The sequence below is a fragment of the Pan troglodytes genome, chromosome 13 (genome assembly GCF_028858775.2).
Source record: "Pan troglodytes isolate AG18354 chromosome 13, NHGRI_mPanTro3-v2.0_pri, whole genome shotgun sequence".
In the NCBI taxonomy this organism is placed as follows: Eukaryota; Metazoa; Chordata; class Mammalia; order Primates; family Hominidae; genus Pan; species Pan troglodytes.
Genome location: NC_072411.2, coordinates 136,138,944 through 136,162,845, shown reverse-complemented (window position 1 = coordinate 136,162,845; position 23,902 = coordinate 136,138,944). Strand labels below are relative to the sequence as shown.

Below are 23,902 nucleotides of genomic sequence, written 5' to 3'. Positions count from 1 at the left end.
TTATCTTAAAAGCTATTTGGGGACGACAGGCCAGTTAGGATGCAGGCTAGGCAATGCAAACCATGGTTTGGGGCATACCCTAATCTCTCTACGATGTGGAATACACATTGTTTTTGTGGTGGTAATTTATGGTTGGTTTTTCTAATCCCACACTCCGGCTGTGCCATTGAGGAAATACGCTTGTAACTGGAAGGGCAGACTCCACAGCCAGCATTCAAATCAAAGTTCTCAATTTCTATTTATTTCTCCCCATGATCAGGTGCAGAGGCTCATGCCTGTGATCCCAACACTTTGTGAGGCTGAGTCAGGTGGATCCCTTGAGCCCTGGCATTTGAGACCAGCCTGGACAACATGATGAAACCTCATCTCTACTTGAAAAAAATAATTATTCCCAAAGTCTGTAAGAACAAAGAGAAAAATCATGCAGGACCCCTTTTAAATTACACATCCGTGGGAGGGGGAAGAGAGGGGACTCAACTTCACGACAACCAAGCTGTATCTCTATAAAGCAGACACCATGGTCTTGTGTAATAATCTCTAATGAGTAATAGACTTCCCTTGGGTTTGAAATGTCTGCAGAGCTTTTCTCCACTTTTGTAGTCAAAACACGGAAAATTAGGAAAAGTGATGAGACTACTTACCGAAATACAATTCCTGCTATGAAGTAAAAAAGCCCCAGCGTGTCCATCACATTCCACAGGTCAGTAAAATAATTCACCCCATTTACGTACCACTGCGTACAGAAAGGGACAGAGAGGGACATCAGCAGCTTGGAAATATCAACCATTTCCAGATTTTTAAATGTCCACTCATTTTCTTCCAGTTCCTTTTTGAGCCAATGACGTGTTTGTTTATTCTTTCATATGCCAAGTGAGCCCTACCACGTGCCCCACGCTAATCCAGGAGGATTGGAAAGTAGGTGGCACACTGGCTGTTCTGCTCTTCATGTCTGCTGGCAAAGTCAGGAAAAAGGATGGATGTATCCTCACCATTTTTTCAAGAGGAACCTGCAGAGGGTGAGTACACCCTCCGTAGGCAGATGTAGACTGTCCAGCCACCACGTACAGTGGTACAGGCTGTGCACTACACAGTCCTAGAGGGTATTACTCATATTGTTGTCATCATAGATTTGTGTCATTACTGTAAAAATTTTCTGCCACATGGCAGTAAAACATCTTGATTAAAAGAAATCTTTTTTTAAAAAAATATGCACATAGGTGCTGTATATAACTTCTGTGAGGACAGATGTGGTCGCAGAAAGGACTGACAGGAACAGTGTGCCTCAGGGACCGACGTGTATGTATTGGTCATGATTCTTTGGAAGAAAGTATGTCAGGAAAACACTGAAATAAACAGAGAGTATCCTTTCTCTTTTAGCATTTTCCCGAAGAGGGAAAGGAGAAGACCACATCTGCATGGCTCCTAAATCAATCCATAAACTGGATTTGGGTAATTCCAGAGTGACCAGCTAATCCTTTCATTTGTCCATCCATTCAAATATATTTACAGAGAGCACATGGAATTCCAAACACCTGTGCCAGGCTCCCGGCACACAGAAACATTGGATTAGGTTCAATGCTAATTCTCAAGGAATCTACTGTTTGGTGGGAAAGACAGATGTTAAACACGTTGAAAAGAAATGACACAAAGATCGGTATGAGGATGAGACCGAGGCCCTACGTGAATTCACATAAGGAAACCAACACTTGTGCAAGGCGGGGAAATAACATCAAAGAAATGTCACCAAAGCAAGAGGGCACTTCTTAATGTTACTAAATGAACTCACCGATAGGAGTCCATCTGATATTTAGATATTATATTTCCTACTTTGCTGCCGAAATCACAGCCTAGAGAGGCTAAGGAACTCGCCCAGCAAGTGGCAGACCTCATGATTCTGAGCCCGAGTCAGTTGCTTCTCCCCACATCACTCTGCTTCTTCAGATCCCACAGAGGTCCTACAGTCTCAGATGTGGAAGGGATTCAAGACACATCATTCATTTCTCAAGAAGCATTTCCTTTCCTTCATTTATAAATTCGAATAGCAACTTGCGTGGGCCAAGGGGGTGAGGGCACTATGAAATCAAGCACCCAGGAAATGTTAAAATCCCCCAGGTTGGGGCAGCACCGTGGGGTGTGTCAACAGTCCAGTCACTGTGTGAAGGCTAAACTCTCTCTCTTTTTTATTCAGTAAATAGGATGTTTATTGCAGCATTTTTGTTGCAGGGAAAAGCATAATCTAGGAAAAAGATGTGGTCCATCATTCAAAGAATATTGAATATACTACAATCATGTTTTTAAAAAGGAACAGAGTGATGTCATTTGTCTTGAAGAGATTTCCACAAAGTAAAAGAGAAAGCAAAATGCAGAAAAGTATGGGAAACAGAATCTTGTTTTTGTAAAACCAGGAACGAAGAAAAAAGCCCCCAAACATACGTATGCCTACCCTATTTCATTAAACCTCAGATTGTAAGAAATTGCAGTTTCAGAGATGTTAAAATGTGAAAAAAATGACATCTCAGGTTTGATGTAATACGGTGTGTGTACATAGCACATGGACCAAATAAAAGCAGAAAGAGACACAGCAGTTTATTAACATAGCTTGAGAGGCCTTGTCTTTAGAGTAAAGGTTGAGAAAGTCCATAGGGAGACTAACAAAGAAGGAAAAAAAGGCTCAACTTAAAAAGTACACACACACACACACACACACACACACACACACACACTATAATATTCCATTTCTGTGAAATATGTGTGTTTACAAGAAACTAGGCTGAAAACAAGATCTACGTCTAAGATTAACTTGCAGGAATGCCCATGAGAAATTCTAAAAAAAAAAAAAAAAGCAAATTGTAGGGTGATGAACACAGTAGGATTCTGTGTGGATAAAAACAAACAAAACACCTGCATACGTTCATATCTTTATGGGCATGAAGAAGGTCGTGGAAGATTATACTCTAGATTGGGCAGGATTAGTCTTTATGTAGTCCCACTTGTGATAAGCATTATTACTTTGTGATTTTATAAAACTAAATAAAATAAAAATGGACAAAAATCGAGGGGAAACAGATACATCTTGCCATATAGCTAAAATATATTTGATATTTTCATTTATGTTACAGTTGTCTCTGCCAATAACCATTATTATCAGGACCATAATGAAGGACAAGAGATCTGCTAATGTATTGTCAACATTCTTGTCACCCTATTCACTCAGTTCAAACATTCTGCCTAGGCTCAGAAACCAAGGCAGGCTCCTCGGGGGAGGCCACAGGAACTGTCCGCTTTGCTGGTGCTAGCAGCCCGAGGGACCCCTCACCAACAACCATTTGCTCTTCTGGTGCCTGGTAAGATAAGGGGGATTGGGAAAGGCCCTCCCTGCTGCTAGCTCCCCACTTAATGCCCTGCTCTGGGAGGCAGGTAGGCACTGCCCCAGCCCAACCTCAGCCCGGGAGACTTGCAGAAGCCTGACCTACATGAAGAGCGACATCGGAAATAGGTCAATTCTGAGGCTCCAAGTTACCATCGCAGGGAGATAACATGTTTTTAAAGGAAAAGAGGCCTCTTCTCTGAGCAGAATGCCTGGGATAGGCTGTATTTGTAAAATCCCAGGACACTGTTTCATCACCTCTGTCAGGATTTGGACATTCAACATGCCACAAATTTGAATGGTGCCCTCCGTGAAGGCATGATGGGACTCATCCCATTCTAAATAAACATCCCCAATGTCTGTTTAACAGACCCAAGGATTATTTAGCAACTGTATTTGCACTTACTGACTGCCTCGTTTCAAAATTCCAAATCAGCATTTCGACATCTGCATTCAGGCAAAGGGACACAGGTACACACGGAAGAGCATGACTTTTTGACACAATCTAAATCAGACACAATCTAAATCAGGTCACACCCTGCTTGGGTTTTTTTTTCTTTTTTTCCCCTACCAAGTGTAAACTAGGTTAATTAAGACAGCATCAAGCCAGCAGAATTATTTCTTAGAGGAAAGCAATCCCATTTAGGATGTCAAATGCATGAGTCTGCAGACCAGAAGAGAAACAGTGACCCCAAGTGTCGGATTCTTTTAACGATAAGAATCTCCATGGCTATGTTCTACAGACCTGTTCATGTACCAGAATCAGAGTTGTAAGGCCAGAAAAGCCCTCGGATGGCAGAGCCACCTGGAACACACACTGCTGACCCTAAGCACAGGGTGCTTCCCATACTGTTGCTTTCATACCCAGGATTGCTGAGTTAAAAGTGGCCCACTCAAAGATCGTTCTTAAAAATAACAAGAAGAGATACTTAGTAAGCATCCCCCCATATCCAGCATCACCCACAATGAAGGCAGACAGAATAGGTAGGGGTCAGCCAGACCCCCACCCTTCCTCCCGCAGCCCCTGGGAATTACTCACAGCACGTTGTCCTTCCTCAGTTCTCCTGCGCACCTGCCCCTGTCTACTCCCACCCCATGTCCCTGCCCTGTGTCCTCCCTGAGCAAAAACACCTCATGCTAACCCTGCCCAGGGCCTTTCTCCAAGGAAAATGTACCTCTCCTGAGTCTCCTCCCGCATGACCCAAACAGGTGACTTAGTAGCTAAATGCACACAGGAAATTGGCACAGAGTTGTCTGTGATTTACAGACTTCGGATTTTACTGTTGCAAGTCCTCTGGGCCAACCTCCCAGTAAGTGTAAGACTCGCCCACTTAGTGCTGCTTGCCGATGCTCATCTCCTGTCCTCGAAAGTTCCCGGAAATCATCAGGAACTGGTAGAATGCTCCATAGGGGAAGAGATCTTCGTCTGTTTGGTCCATTGCTGTCTAGAACAGTGCCTGGCACAAAGTAGGGGTGTGAAGTATTTGTTGAAAGGAAGAATGCATGAATGAAATATTTGGATGAAGCCAAGACAAATCTCCCTGCAGCTTCCATCTAGGCCAAGGTCTGCCTTCCAAAGCAACCCAGAACAAGTCCTCTCTCTCAGATTCCTGGGTTTTTGTGTGTGCGTGTTTTGTTTGTTTGTTCATTTGTTTTTGTTTTGTTTGAGATGGAGTCTCACTCTGTCACCCAGGCTGGAGTGTGGTGGTGCAATCTCAGCTCACTGCAACCTCTGCCTCCAGGGTTCAAGCGATTCTACTGCCTCAGCCTCCAGAGTAGCTGGGATTACAGGCATGCGCCACCATGCCCGGCTAATTTTTGTACTTTTAGTAGAGACGGGATTTTGCCATGTTGGCCAGGCTGGTCTCGAACTCCTGAGCTCAGGTGATCCGCCCGCCTTGGCCTCCCACAGTGCTGGGATTGCAGGCGGGAGCCACCACGCCCAGCCTCTGGTTTCTTTAGATGCCTAAAGGAGTCAAACAACATCTGGACTTGCACAGCAGCTTCCGAGCCTTAATGCAGCAAGGGAGGCAGGGTCAGGGACAGGTAGAGAAATGTTTGGGAGCCTGAGGGGTGAAAAGTAGCAGAAAAAAGACTTTTGACTTTTCATCAACCGTTCTGAGAAGAGGCTACCAAAGCACCCTCTGCCCCAGAGAACACCCTTGAGCTCCTGCCTGTGGGGCTGTGGGCAGGGTTCCTCTGCAGCTCCCCAGCGCTGGTCTCCTGAGTGTTACCATGGCCACTCCAGGGCACACAGCCCTTGAGTTGAACTATGAAGACCATGCTTCATCAATGCATTTACTAAAAACACACACGCTTGTCAGAAACGTGTCAGTGCCAATACCTGTGCTAGCCCCTGAGGACCAAATGTGAATAAGAAATAAACACCTAAATCAAATCATTCCCATGCCACGCAATTCTGAGCAACAACAGAGTATGTGTTAGGAACTGGAAAAGCTCAAAGAACCTCCCAGTGGGGTTGATGCAAGAAGAGATGCACTAGGGCACCATGCCAGACGTCCATCCTCTTATTCTCTAAATAACCTCTTGCAGGTCAAAAAAAATTCAGTAAGTTACTATTGTACCAGCCATTTGCAATTCCAGATGGTTTTTACTCCCTCCCCACCTCCACATTTCTCTCCTCTGCCTCTCTCTCTCTCTTTCTCTCTCTGTCTCTCTCTCTCTCTGCTAATTTGTGCTCATGACTCATTTCCCCACCAGGCTATGAATCCATTGTCACTTGATTCTACTCAATGGCTACCTTTGAGATGTCAGGCTGGTCGCCTGAGTCATGCAGTGTGCTGCTCCCATTCCTACAGACGCTGTGCCTCTTCTAGCAAACTCTGCTGCCCCCACAGAGCTCAAGATCCTGCCTATGAGTCACCACCAAGGGTTGGAGGCCTGTGTGACCTCCCAGGTGGTCCAGCTGCCTCTCCAGGAAGCTGTGCCAGAAAAGGCCTGCCAGGAACCAGCGGGCTGCCCTCCAAGGTTAAAAATTTCCACAGACCAGTCAAAACCTTTTGGTGGCCGAGCGCAGTGGCTCACACCTGTAATCCCGGCACTTTGGGAGGCCGAGGTGGGTGGATCACAAGGTCAAGAGATTGAGACCATCCTGGCCAACATGGTGAAACCCCATCTCTACTAAAAATACAAAAATTAGCTGGGCATGGTGGTGCGTGCCTGTAGTCCCATATACTCAGGAGGCTGAGGCACGAGAATCACTTGAACCTGGGAGGTGGAGGTTGCAGTGAGCCAAGATCACGCCATTGCACTCCAGCCCGGGCAACAGAGCAAGATACAGTCTCAAAAAAAACAACAAAAAAACTAAAAAACAAAAAAAATTTGGCACTTACCCCACTTGTGGGGCAAACACTGTCCCAGTTGTTCCCAGTCCGTGATAAGACATCAGCCAGTCCCTCAGAGGGAGTGAGAGGTAGGGGGTGTTGGGACACTTCCCCCTCCAGTGCTACAAAGCCCCCAGTCTCACCTTTTCAGCCCCTCCCTCTTGCAAAAGCTAAGCTGGGAATGCTGTCTTTTTGTCCCTGAAATGCCTTTGAAAAGGGTCTTTGTCATGGTCAACCACAAGTGAGAGTGGAGGAAACCACGCCAGGTCGGGAGAAGGGAAAACGCAGGGCCTCACCCAGAGTGAGCTCCCGCACCGTGGCTCCAGGGCTCCTAGCTGGATGAGGGCTGCTTCTCTCACTTCCTCACTCTGGTCTGGGCCCACCCTGTTTTAAATGATGAATCTCCTTCAGTCTTTCTCTGCTTCCCTCAGACAGACTATTCCCATTCCCTCGCTGCTGCTGACACATACATAGCAAGGCACAACACAGAGCTAGGAAGTAGGATGGCAGCTAAGAGAAAGAGACTCGTTTTAGGTGTTACAGGTTAAATTGTGTCTCCCAAGATTCAAACATGGAAGTCCTAGCCCCCGGTACCTTGGCATGTGACATTGTTTGGAAACAGGGGCATTGCAGATATAACTAATTAAGTAAAGAGGAAGTCATGCTGAAGTAGGGTGACCCCTGATCCAGTACGATGAATGTCCCCAGGAAGAGCGGAGATTTGGACACAATCACTCATGCAGGAGTCACCCATGAGGACAGGGATCAGAGGGATGCATCGACAAGCCAAGGAATGGTGAAGCTTGCCAGCTGGCCGCCGAAAGCTAGAGGAGAGGCTAGGACGGAGTCTCCCGCACAGCCTCCAGAGGGAGTCAGCCCTGCTGACAGCTTGATCTCAGACTTCTGGCCTCTAGAACCATAAGGCAATGAACTTCTGTTATTAAAGCCATGCGGTCTATGGTGCTTCATCTTGGCAGCCCTACAGACTAATGCCGAGGGCATGGCCTGGGCAGAGCTGTGACTTCCCAGGGCAGTGCATGGGACTCCCATGCGGCTGATCCGAAGTTAGGGAAATCCCCTGCACATAGCAGGGCCCTGTCCTGGGGGAAGAATTGCTGGTAGGTGAAGCCTGATAATCCTGCTGTTCAACACTGACATGAGTCATTTACCTTACGCTTCTGAGAGGTGACAGCGTGCTGGCAGTCCTCACAGCCCTCGCTCGCTCTCGGCGCCTCCTCTGCCTGGGCTCCCACTTTGGCGGCACTTGAGGAGCCCTTCAGCCCACCGCTGCACTGTGGGAGCCCCTTTCTGGGCTGGCCAAGGCCAGAGCTGGCACCCTCAGCTTGCAGGGAAGTGTGGGATCCACTGGGTGAAGCCAGCTGGGCTCCTGAGTCTGGTGGGGACGTGGAGAAACTTTATGTCTAGCCCAAGGATTGTAAATACACCAATCGGCACTCTGTATCTAGCTCAAGGTTTGTAAACACACCAATCAGCACCCTGTGTCTAGCTCAGGGTTTGTGAATGCACCAATCAACACTCTGTATCTAGCTACTCTGGTGGGGCCTTGGAGAACCTTTGTGTGGACACTCTGTATCTAGTTAATCTAGTGGGGACCTGGAGAACCTTGGTGTCTAGCTCAGGGATTGTAAACGCACCAATCAGCGCCCTGTCAAAACAGACCACTCAGCTCTACCAATCAGCAGGATGTAGGTGGGGCCACATAAGAGAATAAAAGCAGGCTGCACGAGCCAGCAGTGGCAACCCACTGGGGTCCCCTTCCACAGTGTGGAAGCTTTGTTCTTTCGCTCTATGCAATAAATCTTGCTACTGCTCACTCTGGGTCCACACTGCTTTTATGAGCTGTAACACTCACTGCAAAGGTCTGCAGCTTCACTCCTGAGCCAGCGAGACCACGAACCCACCAGAAGGAAGAAACTCCGAACACATCCGAACATCAGAAGGAACAAACTCCAGATGCGCCACCTTAAGAGCTGTGACACTCACCGCAAGGGTCCGTGGCTTCATTCTTGAAGTCAGTGAGACCAAGAACCCACCAATTCCAGACACACTTCCTCCACCTCCATCCCAGCTCCATTCCCCATCTGCACCTCAGACCTACTAGGCAAGGAAAGTCAGACACAGGGCACTGGTGTCAGGACTCTTCCCCTAGGTCATATCCATGGCAGACATCACTAATCGATCAAAACGCTCTCCCGCTGAGAACAGACAGACCCTTGGACTCTTTCTCAACCCAGGATGGCTAGAAGTCACTAAAAAAAAGTCTATCAGAGTTGGCATGAAAGTTTAAGCCAACTTAGGATTCTTACACGAGTCAGTGACTCTGTAAGGGCAAGAACAGCACTCTTTGCCCCCTCCAGATCTATCATAGCACGTGGCATTCTACCTCGGAAACTGTAAGTGCCTAGCACACACTTGCTGAATTGATGTATTTTTGCATTTAGGTTCAGAGGGGACAACAGTGACGACAACAACAGTAGTTGTCAAATAATTTGTAAACTGCTAAGTGTGAAAGGATTTTCTGGGATGACTTTTCATAATGGTTTAGGAATAACACCAATTTCACCATCAACATTTATTTTTTCAACCATTACTAATCAAGTGCCTGCTACACATGAGTCCTGAGCTAGACTTCTGGGTTCAACGGTAAAGAGACGACGCCAAAAAATGAAGGTCCCAAGAAACTGCAGAAAAGCACCATGAATAATTCACACCAGCTCCCTGAGACCCACAGGGACTTACACAACTTTAAAACATTGTCACTCTGACATGCTGGGCATTAAGATGCTCTTAGCTCAAAAGTCCTGCCAGCTCCCTGCCACTTATCATGCCACAGTAATGGCAGGAACACAAACCACTCCTGATGACAGCAGTGGGTTTATCATCCAGGGTCTCTCTTCTCTTTGAACACTCCCCCATTCCTGACTAATTCATCTCCATCAATTAACATTCATTAGAGAGCAAAGAATAAACTTGGTACTAGGAGACCTTACTGAATTACTAAGGGTATGAAAATGCACCTTCACACTCATGGACTAGCACCCAAAGAGAACATTTATTTTGGGAAAATAATGACTTTTGAACTTCAGAAGCAACTTCTAATCCTCTTGGCTTTAGAAAGATGCCTCCCACCGAGGAAGTGAGGGGGTTCCTGCTGTCATGGCAGCCCTACCTGTCTCACTTCATCACAGAAGAGGACAAAGACCAGTGAGTACAGGACCAGCTCGGGGGGGTGTGGCACCGAATGGAAATCCATGAGCAGCACGTAGGCAAACAGCAGGAGGAAGGCGATGTAGAAGACCACGTTCCAGGAGAAGACCACGAAGGGGGAGGTGAAGAACGCCACATAGTACCAAAGCAGCTTCTTGTGCTTGTCGACAGGTTTCTTCCTGGACCCAGAGATAAGGGCATCGTCAGCATCCTTGCAAGCATGGGATGGGCACAGCCCTCCCCTCCTTCCAAACATAGATAAATACAGACCCATAGCCAGGAGGAAGAGATGGGAGCAAAACTGTGTCCTAAGATGGACCCAACCCCAATTAAATCCTTGGCATTTTGCAATTAACAAATCCGCATTCTGCCCCAGATATTAAAGACACAACCCCACCCCTACCCATTTAAGAGGAAACCCAGGAAAAGTCAGGGGAGAAACAAGACCAAATTCATAGGCAACAATGTAAACATCATAAGTTCCAGGCTTTTTAATCATTTACATGAGAGCACACATATGTGGATGCATGTACACACACTGGCACACACACTCACACACGATTATGTGCCTTGGTTTGTACCTAAATGATACAAAGCCACAGCCCACCAAGGGTATAATAAACAGACACAGGATAATCTTCCAGTTCTTGGTGTCTCGGGAAATCTCTCCATACCATTGCTTAGAAAGAAAATTCTACAGGGAAACAAAGACAGAGAACAAGGTCCTTATTAACACAATTGTATGCAGGATGCCATGCAAACTTTCTTCCCTGCCCCACACTTTCCCCAAAATACACAGCTCTTTGAATTAATGTCATTATTCTTTTATACCAGTTGCCTGGATTCTAAGGGGCAGTGTTAAAAAAAAAAAATTTAAAACTTGGTTTTTTGTTTTTTTTCTTGAGACGGAGTTTCACGCTTGCTGCCCAGGCTGGAGTGCAATGGTGCGATCTCAGCTCACCACAACCTCCACCTCCCAGGTTCAAGCGATTCTCCTGCCTCAGCCTCCCGAGTAGTTGGGATTACAGGCATGTGCCACCATTCCTGTCTAATTTTTTTTTTTTTTTGTATTTTTGGTAGTGACGGGATTTCTCCATGTTGGTCAGGCTGGTCACAAACTCCCAACCTCAGGTGATCCACCGCCTCGGCCTCCCAAAGTGCTGGGATTACAGGTGTGAGCCACCATGCCTGGCCAAACTTGGTTTTATTTTAAGTCTTTTTCTGAGTTGCATTATGTGCACTTTAAAGTAATAGTTGTGTACGTTCAAATTCAATAAACCTAGGAATTTTTATCCAACTCTCATTTTTATTATGTAAGTTTAAACAAGTATCTTTCTGGCTCCTTTGTCTTCAATGATCACAAATTCACAGGCACAGCCAGTACTACCTGTAGGGTCCCCAAGGATTCATTTCTGGAGAAAGACAGGTGATGCTTTTGTCAGGAAACTAAAAGGAAGTTCGGAAGGGAGAGACTGTTGATGTCTTGACATCAATTCAGGCTGAAATGCATGTAAAAGCTCTCCCCAGACTGTATCAACCCTTGACGTTGGGACAGAAGGGACTTTCACAAAGGTGGAAATTAGAAAACTCACAGTAGCTCTGAGAGTTAGCAGGGGAGCATAGACTCGACCACATCAAAGAACTCACATCTCTCAAAAAATAGCCCATCAAGCAGAAGGAGGTTGGTGTGTCTCAGGAACAGAGGAAAAGGGAAACCCAGGGCCTTCTCAGTGCTAGCTAGGAGGACTGGGACTGACATGCACCCCTCTGGCCCTGGGCACCTGCCCTGCCCTTGGAGGAGGATGGCTGCTTCTGAGGGCCCCTGCCTAGGGCTACTCCAGCCAGGTGCGTGCTTGACCCATGAGGACTAGTGTCCTGGAATAAGGTGTCAGCTTTCCACAAACAACCAATTGCAGTTGGTGGGTAAATGGCCGACTGCTTTGCACTGGGCCGGGCAACACTGAAGCCGGTTCTACAATTTCCCAGAGGTCCCTGGCAGGCTGAGCCCCGGGTGCCCACAGTGGCAACCTCCTCATCAGCACATCTTGTCTGTCCCTGTCCCTTCCCTGTCTCACTGGTGCCTCCTGTGCTTCCCAGGTTCACCTCCAGAATAAACTCCTTGTATTGACAACCTCACTTTGGGGTTTGCTTCTTGGGAGGGGGTGTGGGGGTGGCGGGCAACGAAGACAGGTAGTGCTTAGTCTTCCTCACTCTCCTATTCTGCTGCGGTGATGCAGACGCCAGGCCATCACTGAGTGTCACTGTCAGGCCCCAGTCACGGAAATTACAGCACTGGGTTGGGTTCCATGGTCACTGGCAGCATTCTGACCCCACACAGCACCCTGACTATAGAAAGGAAACTTCCTGGCCAGGCCCACTGGGTGATCCTGTGGCCTGGTAGTAAGATTTTCAGTGAAATGAATGACCTGGCATCTGATTGAAACCTCAGGATCTGTGAACCTGGACAGGAGTAAAAGCCAGACTCCCCAGGGCCCCAAGTTCTGGGACACAAGCGAGATAGGGTTTGGGGCCCAGGAAGACATAAGTAGAGTGTGACCCACCTGGGAAGCCACCCCAGCCTCCCAGGCACACCCCGACTCCAGCACCAGCCTTTCTACCCACTACACTGCAGCAGAGGCTAAAACTGAGCAATAGCAAGACGCTCTCCGCATGCTCCTTGTCATGGATCAATGCTCTCATTTAGTCTAGCTTAGTTGCAGTAGTAAATGGGTTTTGTTCATAAACATTTGGCTGTATGATATCATGGAAAGTCTAGGACATGAAAGTTGCAGGCAATCAACATGAGAGCCAATCCTAGTGCTGCTACTTCACAGCAGTGCAAGCCGGAAGGACATTCCAGAACCTCTCTGAGCTCCTGCATCCTCCTCAGTGAAATGGGATGGCACCCATCCCCACAGGTGCTGTGAAGATGAAATGTGGCCTAGTGTATAGCAGCTGTGGCTGACAAGCGTTGGTCCCTCCATCTCTTCCCTTCGCCCTCCCCTTCTCACACCCACATTTCTACAACTGGAACTGTGGGTGAAAAGCTCCGCTCTGCAGCCTGAGACACCAGGTGCAAACTACGATTCATTCACTTCAGTGCAGAAAGCCTCTAGACGGCTTTTACCCATTTCACAATAGTTTCCCTACTGCTATCACTACTAATAATAACTGCAATAGCAATAGCTAAATAAAGGACCAACACCTTTCACATATTATCTCCTTAAATCTTCACAATAACCCTTTATCTGCTGCTATCCCCATTTTGTAGATGAGGAAACTAAGACTCAGAGAGCTCATGTAACTTGGCCCATCATCACACACTTCATTAGGGGTACAGCGGATGGAGACCCAGGCAGTGGGATCCAGAGACACAGCTCATAATTATGATGCTGTGTTGTTTGCTTAGTGGAAACTCAAAGAATATTCTTTGTCCTGCACCATCTCTTAAAGCATGGATTTCGACCAATGCCTATACTCGGCCATCTCCCACATCATCACCAAACCACTCCTTCTATGGCTTTTATATTGGAGAATAAGGTTTGTTTTTACTATTGTTTAATGCTGCTAGTAGCATCTGACATAAAAGCCCCATTTCTGGCCGTGTGGTCTGGTGGCTGAGTATGGTTTACCTGGACCCCAGGCTGGGCGATGAAATGCTGGTCTGTGGCCTCCACCGCCAGCTCCAGACAGTTGCTTCCACCCCAAGCTTCACAGGAATAGACCAGCAGCTGTTCTGCCAAGTCTTCATCGCTGCTGTAACACTCAGTGAACAGCTCTACAGTGACATCAGCACAGAGAGAAGCTGGTGTAAGAGCTGCACATGACGGAAACTGTCCTGCTTCCACCCCCAGTCAACCCCTGAATCCAAAAATAGCCTGTGCGCGAGTCCATTCTTACAAAAGGCATAGAAAATGCCATCACAACACAATTTGTTACTGAATAGCAGAATTTTCTGAAGGCAAGACAAACCCAGCAGAGCTCCTGATGGCAGCAGGTGACAATAACGGCTCACTGGATTGAGCTGCATTGGACAGAGGGAGCCCCTCTCTTTGATGGGCTTCCATCTGGGCTCAGGCAGAAGAGCCTCAGCCACTGAGAAGGGATCTAGACCTTCTGCACCTCCCCACCGCCGCCCCCCCCACCCCCCCATAATCAGAGCAGCCCTTCCTCCATCTCCTTTGAACTCTACGCCTTCTTGGCAAGGTTGTTCGGCAGATAAGGCACAGAGGAAAAAAAAGGTTGGGCGCAGTGGCTCACACCTGTAATCCCAGCACTTTGGGAGGCCGAGGAGTGTGGATCACCTGAGGTCAGGAGTTCGAGACTAGTCTGCCCAACAATGGCAAAACCCCGTCTCTACTAAAAATACAAAGAATTAGCCGGGTGTGGTGGCATGCGCCTGTAATCCCAGCTACTCAGGAGGCTGAAGCAGGAGAATCGCTTGAACCCAGGAGGCAGAGCTTGCAGTGAGCTGAGATCACACCATTGTTCTCCGGCCTGGGCAACAAGAGCGAAACTCCACCTCAAAAAAAAAAAAAAAAAGAAACACTGATCTATTGCATTAGTGTGTGCTTACATTTCATCACCTAATGACAAAGAAATTGCAGTGTAGATCCTCAGGGAAATTTTTTTAAAGTAAAACTATTAGGAGCCATTGCCTAATTATCCAGAAATAAACTGCTTTGAAATTTTAATAAATTAAAAGAAATAATTAGACATCTTTTTTCCAACATGGACAAGCTAAACTCATGAGCATGTTTACATTTGATAAGACACTAGACAAACCTGGATGCAAATACCTCGTTGCAAACTTAAGACTGTCAAGTGAAAATGGAAAAAACTGAGCAGGCCTGAAATTCTCATTTAAAATGCTGTTTAGAGGCAATCGGTTCTGGATTTCTCACCTTCCTGAATGATCGAGGCCTCTGTGCAAAGGGCACTGGCAAGCTTTGTTCGAGGACTGAATAGCAAACAGCAGTCAGGCGTCCTGAGACATGCCAGGAGAGTAATGCTTAGTGCAGTATCATCCACTCCAGGCAATAAGTAATCTCAGCTGCAGCCCTGATAGAAGCTCAGCGTGTCCTAACTTCAGGGAGCTGCAGGGCAACCGTTATTCGAGTTACCCCTTGGGAACCGAGGCAAGGGGAAGCAACCCAGATGCTGCTCAGGCTGCTGCTTTTGCCATGAGTAAGAAACCATGAGTGTCGCAGGCCCAGGGGCTGGGTCCTCTGGCAGTGTGTGCATATGAAACTGGCAGGCTAACTGGTTAGGGCACAAGTCAGGTAAAATCTCAGCCCTGTCACAATGTTGTAACGGCATCCAGAAACACCCACCCCCCCGCCCCGCCAAAAAAATAATAGTCCAGTGCTCCCTGAGTTGCTTAGAACTGGGCCTGGGTATGGCCCTGGGTGGCCATGGGATCAGAGAGCCCAAGATTTCCCACATTCATTCTTGGAAAATTCCATATGTGCCAGGACCAAGGAGATTGTCGCATCCAGACCTTGTGGTCTGCAGCCCTCAATCAGACTGGGGAGCTTGGACATGCCACAGACCTCCACCATCTGGCCTGTGAGTGCCGCTGGCAATGTCTGTGCCACATGGCAGATCCGCGCCCACCACAGCATTCCACACTGTGGACTCACCAACAGCCCGGGTCTCGTACTCATTAGCCAGCTCCTCGGACTCCCCAGCAGCATTGATGTCGTTCTTCACTTTGGCCAGAGTCTTCAGAAGCTTGCTGGCTCCCAGGGCTGCCAGAGTGCAGCCCCTGGTCTTTTTAGGGGGGTGGAGAATTTTAAGGTTAATTCTTTTTTTTTCTTTTCTTTTCTTTTTTTTTTTTTTTTTGAGACGGAGTCTTACTCTGTGACCCAGGCTGGAGTGCTGTGGCACGATCTTGGCTCACTGCAACCTCCACCTTCCAGGTTCAAGTGATTCTACTGCCTCAGCCTCCCGAGTAGTTGGGATTATAGGCACCCACCACCATGCCCGGCTAATTTTTGTATTTTTAGTAGAGACAGGGTTTCGCCATGTTGGTCAGGCTGGTCTCGAACTCCTGACCTCAGGTGATCCACCAGCCTCAGCCTCCCAAAGTGCTGGGATTACAGGTGTGGGCCACCAAGCCCAGCCTAAGGTTAAGTCTTAATCCCTTGAAGTGGTCAAGTCAACGTTAATGTCCAACAAGAATGTATTCATGGCAAAAGCAGGAAATAGTAGAATCAATTTTATGGGACGGGTTAGAGAATGTGGTCAACACGTGCAAATGGAAACTGCTCTGGGGTGAGGGAGCCCGAAGCTCAACCTAGGAACTATTCATAATGATTCAAAGTAAAATTTTTAATGAACACAAAATAACTTGGAACCTGAATATGTTCACAGTCTTGAACATAGAATTACCACATAAAAAACATTAAGACTAATGCCATGAGAAATGACAGTAAGACCGTGATAGTGGGAGGTCTAATTCACTCTCATACTGGAACAGCTCAAAGGTTGAGTGGGGCCTGGGTAAGAACACAGAAGACCTGAACAATGTAACTTTAAGACTGAGTGTGTGAATTCAATATTCAATATCTAAGCTTATCTCTCAAAGTAAAGTAATGTGAGTGTCCATAAACCATTTACAAAAGCCCTTACATGCTAAATCACAAGGAAAATTCTCCATAAACTTTCCAAAGCGGAATTTTTTACAGGCCCTACCTCCTGTCCATAATGCGATAAAGCTGGAAATTAATTTTTAAAATCAAATGTGAATACCTCATCCACTTGGAAAACAATCACACACCCACACACACCTGAGAAGCAGGTGCCTACTGGACTGCCCCCCAAGCCTGACTACTTTCCGGGGACAGTCCCTCCCAAGCACTCCTTCACCAACATGGAACAGAGACCATGTTCATCTGACCTCAGACATCCCATTTCACTGATGATGTTTTATATTAGGCATGCGAATTTTGAGAGGATCAGAACTGTTATAACAAAGCATATATTTGGTGTAAATCTGATGTGGGCTTGGGCACTTACCTGCTCCCAAATGACTTTGGAGAGTTCCTTCTTGTTCTGAAGAATGGCCCAGATGAAGAGAGCTTGCAGGGGGTGCCGAGTAATAGGAGACACGTCCTGGGGGGTTAGAGCATGTGGTCAGCATGTGCAAATGGAAACTGTTCTGGGATCAGGAAGCCCTAGGAGAGTAGCCCGTGTTTGGAGGGCTCTGTGGCTTTGTGCATGACTCCATTCTCACAGTACAGTGATGGGATTTTCATCTCTGCAACTCATTGGGTGGTCTAATTTTGACACCAAATCTTTCATCTGTCATAGAAGACAAAGTACAACTAGATGAAAAGGTATAAAGGGTGAAAAAAGCCTTGAGAGCAATTTGAAAACTGAATGACTCCTGACAGGCTGACAGAAGGCAATTCCTTCTCATCATATAACTCTGTTTCTCTTCTAGAAAAAAATTCTTCAAACTAGATTCCAACTTTCCTATGGCTTAAGTTCAATTATCCCAACATAAAACTGTGGCTTATTTCTTTGGACTGTTATTCAAAGATTCGATGCCTAACCTATCAATTAGAATCCCAGCTCCTATTCACCATTCTGTACCTTTCAAGGGAAACTTTTCAGATAGAAAACAATTAAATGGATATATATAATATATTCCTTTTCAACTTCTTTACAGGTTTTACCAATGTATAAAATGCATGAGGCATATTATGCATATTGCAGAGAAATTTCACATGAATATAGTCGAACAGAGGCTCCCTAAACACTTCCAATTCCTGCAAACACCTAATGCATTTAGATTTTTGCAACACACATACACGCACTCTAAAAATTCCATAATTACAAAGGATAATGACCTAGTCTGGGTTTCCCCAGAAGAAATCTGAGACAAGGATTTGAGGCAAGTCGTTTATTTTGGATGCGATCTCAAGGAAACCAATGGAGAACTGAGGAAATGATACCAGAACAAAAGGGAACCCAATAAAAAGTGCATTATCAAGTCAATTCTCTTGGTGGATAACTAGAGATTAGCCCCACTAGCCAACTCTAGGAGCCAGAGTAGAGCACAAACCTTAAAGTCAGCTCCTTCAAGTGGGGGTATTTGTACACTACTGGGCTCTGATCAGGACAAACTTTCGGCAAAGAGTTACACGTGCTGGCAATTGGAAACTGGGCCTTCCTATACTTAAAATGAGAAGTCCTGCAGGATTATAGATGTTACAGCCACAAAATTGTCTCCAGTGAATATCCAGATTTATCCCTTTGAAAATATGCACTTCCCCTTTTACTCACAAAAGAACACGTGTCCATTCTTCAGTCCTTCACACGCATGGGCAGCAGGCAGCTATTTTAAGCAGATCATGGCTGGTGGACTATGACAGGAGCATGCAGCTATTTGTTTGCCCCTATTCCCTGTTAGATACCTTCAGAAAGTATACCACACTAAGCTCTGCAACTAAGAAAACCTGAGGCCGGACACGGTGGTTCACGCCTGTAATCCCAACACTTGGGAGGCCGAGGTGGGTGGATCACCTGAGGTCAGGAGTTCGAGACCAGCCTGGCCAACATGGTGAAACCCCGTGTCTACTAAAAATACAAAAATTAGCCAGGTGTGGTGGCTGACGCCTGTAATCCCAGCTACTCGGGAAGCTGAGGCAGAAGAATCGCTTGAATCTGGGAAGTGGAGGTTGCAGTGAGCTGAGATCAGGCCACTGCACTCCAGCCTTGGCAACAGAGTGAGACTCTGTCTCAAAAAAAAAAAAGAAAAGAAAAGAAGAAAAAAGAGGCCGGGCACGGTGGCTTATGCCTGTAATCCCAGCACTTTGGGAGGCCGAGGTGGACAGATCACGCGGAGAGGAGTTTGAGACCAGCCTGGCCAACATGGTGAAACCCCATATCTACTAAAAATACAAAAATTAGCCACACATGGTGGCAGGTGCCTGTAGTCCCAGCTACTCAGGAGGCTGAGGCAGAAGAATTGCTTGAACCCAGGAGGCAAAGATTGCAGTGAGCTGAGGTTCGGCCACTGCACTCTAGCCTTGGTGACAGAGCGAGACTCCATCTCAAAAACAAAAAAAAAGAAAAACTGCAACTAGTCTGAAATACAGTATCGTATAGATCATAAAGTAAGATATTAGAAATAGCAGAGACTCACCTTATAGACAGATGCCTTATCTTAAATAAAGGGAGTTTAAAAAATTAACATTGTCAATGTGTTAAGTATTTCATGGCAATAAGATAGGGAGTAGGGAAAATGGAGATATCTTATGAGGGAAGCCTCAAAATATCCGAGAACTCAAGCAGGCAACTCTCCCAGTACCTACGTGGAGTTCTATGTCCATCTCGTCCCGGCCATTTCTGTCTTCCTTCCGGAAGCCTCTTCGGAAGTTAGCAACCAGTTTCCAGACAAACGTGAGGAGGGCATCATTATAGGAATTCTTGGCGATCTGCAGATTCCGGTACACAAGCGTGCTGAAGTGGTTGGAGAAGAGCTCAGTGAGGACATCGTGGGTGAGAAACTTCCGCAGGTTCAAGCCATTCTCCAGAAAGAGGCGGACAAACTTGGGTCTGTCCTTTATGAGAGCTGTAAACATGACTTCTTGAAGGTCAGCAGACTAAGGAGAAAGAACAGAGACAGTACTAACAATACTACAAAAATATGGTAAGGAAAGCACTAGGCATTTTTCTTCCTCAGTAGCACTGTATTTCCAGCCACAGAGTAATAATATCTTCAACTTCTCTTTCAATCCTGTCTTGAGAATGAAGTTTATCTTTTTTCCGTTTTAACACAACAGAGGATTACAGTTCAAACCTCTAAACAGGAGAATGGCATGGTGAAATCTTTGTCATCAGCTAGATGTGAATTTGGATGTGACTTGGCCCCCTGCTAAAATGGAGATAAATACACCCATGTAGAGATAATGTTGGTCAGAAATTTTCCCCAGTATGAGACATAGAGGAAATACTCAATCGGGGGTGGGGGTGTGGGGGTAGTAGTAGAGCTGGAACCACCTCTTCGAAGTTGACAGTAGATACCAATTATGATCCAGCCACCAGTGCTCTCTCTATGCTGCACTGTGGGATCTGCTGCCCTTCACAGATGCCCAGGAACCTTCTATTATGGTGACTGCATTCTCAAATGCAGATGTTAAAATAGAATGCATCAAACTATATGCAAACCACATGCCACCAAACCAATGTCTGCTCTTGTTACATACCAATAAGTCACTGGAACACTTGACAATAATACTTGATTATTATCTATCTCTAGCTCTACATTCTGGGCTTCTGATAAAACTCAGCCCATAGGAACTTACGGAGAATCTTAAGAAAGATCACCAGCATTTTGGGAGGCCAAGATGGGAAAACCACTTGAGGTCAGGAGTTTGAGACCAGCCTGGCCAATAGGGTGAAACCCCATCTCTACTAAAAAAAAAAAAAAAAAAAAAAAAAAAAAAAAATTAGTCAGGTGTGGTGGCGCGCACCTGCAGTCCCAGCTACTTGGGAGGCTGAGGCACAAGAATCACTTGAACCCAGGAGGCAGATGTTGCAGTGAGCCAAGATCACACCACTGCACTCCAGCCTGGGTGACACAGCAAGACTCCATCTCAAGAAAAGATCATCGATGTTTACTTCAGACACAACCCAGTGGACTACAGGCCACTCCAGCTCTCAGTCATGTTCTGTGTGCCCTCTATAGCATTTCTTACAATTTTATTCCATTGCCAACATTTAAAAATTAGAAAGTTCATCAAAATCTACATTTCCAGCATTAAAATCTCGAGTTAACAGTAAAAGCTGCCAGGCACAGTGGCTCACACCTGTAATCCCAGCACTTTGGGAGGCCGAGGTGGGCAGATCAATTGAGGTCAGGAGTTTGAGATCAGCCTGGCCAACATGGTGAAACCTCATCTCTACATCTCTACTAAAAATAAAAAAGTTAGCCAGGTGTGGTGGCAGATGCCTCTAATCCCAGCTGCTCGGGAGGCTGAGGCAAGAGAATCGCTTGAACCTGGGAGGCAGAGGTTGCAGTGAGCCAAGATTGCACCTCTGCGCTCCAGCTTGGGTGACAGAGTGAGACTCCATCTCAAAAAAAAAAAAAGGCTGGGCGAGGTGGCTCACACCTACAATCCCAGCACTTTGGGAGGCTGAAGCGGGTGGATCACCTGAGGTCAGGAGTTCGAGACCAGCCTCGTCAACATGGTAAAACCCCGTCTCTACTAATAACACAAAAATTAGCTGGGCGTGGTGGCGCACACCTGTAATCCCAGCTACTCTGGAGGCTGAGGCAGGAGAATCACTTGAACCCGGGCGGCGGAGGTTGCGGTGAGCTGAGATCATGCCATTGCACTCCAGCCTGGACGACAAGAGCAAAACTCTGTCTCCCGCCCCCGCCCCCCAAGAAAAGAGTAAAAACCAGCAGCTCCAACAACATCAACATGGGAACCATCAGTGGGAGCCAAGGGGCAGCTGCTTCCCGGAACCTTGGCTCTCCAACTCCCCACAGTCCCCACCACTCCTCCCTGGGACCCACCAGCCCACTTACTCTCTTAACATTGCGTGCCTGATCCCTGGTCTAGGTGGATGTCTTCTGCCCACAGCAGCATTAATTAGTTTTGTTCCTGCCTAATGTTGGTCTCATGGGGATCACACATTGCCTAGAGAAGGAGTTGTCAAGGGTCCCTTGAGTCCCCACATTGTGGATGCAGCAGAGCTCAGCAGGGGAAGAGGGGGGTACCTCTGGAAAGATGGCAGCTATGATTTCTCCTCTGTCCTTAAAGGAAGTGTTCCTCATGTCCAGCATTTCCCTTTTCTTTCTAAATCCATTGGCCTTTCCACTGGTCACACACTTGCTAGCATAGGGCAGTGGTTCTCAAACTTTAATCAGAATCATGTAGAGGGCCTGGTAAATGCAGAATGCTGGGAGTCAATATTGGAATGTCTGCAAGTCTGAGGTGGAGCCTGGTGATTTGCAAGGTAACAAGTGCCAAGGTTATTCCCAGGCCGCCACCAGTCCAGGACCCACACCCTGAGAACCACCAGCATATGAGAAGAGGCTTTGCCGTCAGTCACATCTTTGCTCTCAACCTTGATTCTACCATTTTCCAGCCATGTGACCTGGATTATTGTGTCTCTGAGCCTCAGTTTGCTCTTGTAAGAAATAGACGGTTGTGGGAATGAAATAAGCTAACACAGGTCAAATTCCTCTCAGAGATTCAAGTTCAGACCAGGCCCTCAAAAAACTATCAGCAACTCCCCCTGCCATGATACCGATGGAGCCCTGATTTAATAACCACAAAGGGGATCATCCATGTTGTGGACTGGTATGACAGGCAAGTAAACACATACAGGGAAACTGCTTGGGCACTGTAAAAGGTCACAGAAATATTATCAGCATTCCAGAGATTTTTATTTTTAAACAAATAATGCTTCATATGTGCCAATGTTCTAAGCACTTTAGAAATATTATCTGATTTAATCATCATAACAGCCCAAGGAGATAAGTACTGCTATTATCGTCATCTCCATTTTCGGATGATCAGTTGGGTAACGGTAAACACTGAACCATTGGCTCTCTCAAAGAAAACAGAAGTCCTAATTTGTAGTGTTTGCTGATTCCTATGGTGTAAATACTCCCATTGTGGCCAAGTTTCAGCTACCAATGTGACATCACTAAATATGGAATCGGGAAGAGATGTGGAGTGGCTCACCATTGTATAGCACCTCCAGCTTCCAGATACAATATACACAATTGGCCTTCAGAGCAAAGGTAGTAGTAAATGTAGACAAATAATTTAAAAATGATATCTTTTGATTGTTGATTACCTTTGTAATTCTATATTCTATATTCTATAAAATCTATGTAATTCTAAGTTTGAATAATTTAATTTTTTTGTTTTTTTGTTTTTGGGGGTTTTTTTGTGTGTGTTTGTTTGTTTTGAGACAAGATCTGGCTTTGTTGTCCAGGCTGGAGGGCAGTGGTGTGATCTCAGCTCATTGCAACCTCCACCTCCTGGGCTCAAGCCATCCTCCCACCTCAGCCACCTAAGTAGCCTGGACTACGGGTATGTGCCACCACGCCCAGCTAATTTTTTTTTTTTTTTTTTGGATAGAGGTAGGGTTTTGCCATTTTGTCCAGACTGATCTCAAACTCCTGGACTCAAGCAATCCTCTCGCCTTGGCCTCTCGAAGTGCTGGGATTACAGACATGAGCCACTATGACCAGCCAAATATAACTGATTAATAATGACTGTATTTAACAACCAACTCAGAAAATCTCTAAAAATTTAGCAGTTGGCTCTTGCAAGCCAATACAAGCTGGCTCTAACATGCCACTGGAGGAGGAAACTGAGGCATAGGGAGGTTAAGTAATTTGCCCAAAGTCATGCAGATGGGCTGGCTCCAGAGTCCATTTCCTTAGCCGTTGTGCCCTTAACCCTTAACCATCTTTAGCTGAGTTAATAAAATTAAATGTACCATTCACGATGTGCCTAAGTTTATTTGTACCATCTGACCTCACTTAAATAGAACATTTCACACACAGTAATTCACTTATGAATCAATTGACTGGACCTACTTATAGTTCCACTTTCCCTCCACTAATTAAAGCCTTGCAATGTGCAGCAGGGTTCATTGTACTGCAAACACCACACACAAGATAATGTTTGCTAAAGGAATGAATAATTTAAAAAGGCATAAGCCATTACTTTATTTATGCTGCTCTCATTAAAACTGATCGCATGTTAATATAAATCGAGTCTTAGTCTTTGATTATACAACAATAGGCCTGAAAGTGTTTTCTGACCCTGTCTGCCAAGAATGAAAGTTATGAAATATATGCACCTTCAAATCTATACATACATGTATAAAATTACATATATTATCACGGCCCCCTAATGACTGAAATTAACTTGGAAAAGCTGAAAACAAAGAAGCAGCCTTATAAAACTGAGTGTGATGGTTT

The 23,902-nt window shown here is 46.1% G+C and overlaps 1 protein-coding gene across 3 annotated transcripts in view; it reads right to left on the bottom strand.

The window, feature by feature from the left end:
* TRPM8 (transient receptor potential cation channel subfamily M member 8) overlaps positions 1-23,902 on the bottom strand; it is a 91,507-nt gene that overhangs the window by 37,796 nt on the left and 29,809 nt on the right. For 2 of the 3 annotated variants that reach the window (XM_054679580.2, XM_063790885.1), the window contains 7 exons: positions 19,263-19,553; positions 16,960-17,055; positions 15,582-15,711; positions 13,572-13,717; positions 10,521-10,633; positions 9,902-10,118; positions 642-733 (listed from right to left, as the gene is read on the bottom strand). In XM_054679580.2, the coding sequence (XP_054535555.1) occupies positions 642-733; positions 9,902-10,118; positions 10,521-10,633; positions 13,572-13,717; positions 15,582-15,711; positions 16,960-17,055; positions 19,263-19,553 (1,085 nt within the window). Of the gene's footprint in view, positions 1-641; positions 734-4,406; positions 4,498-9,901; positions 10,119-10,520; positions 10,634-13,571; positions 13,718-15,581; positions 15,712-16,959; positions 17,056-19,262; positions 19,554-23,902 lie in introns of those variants that run through there. The other variant, XM_054679578.2, reaches the window with a different exon arrangement.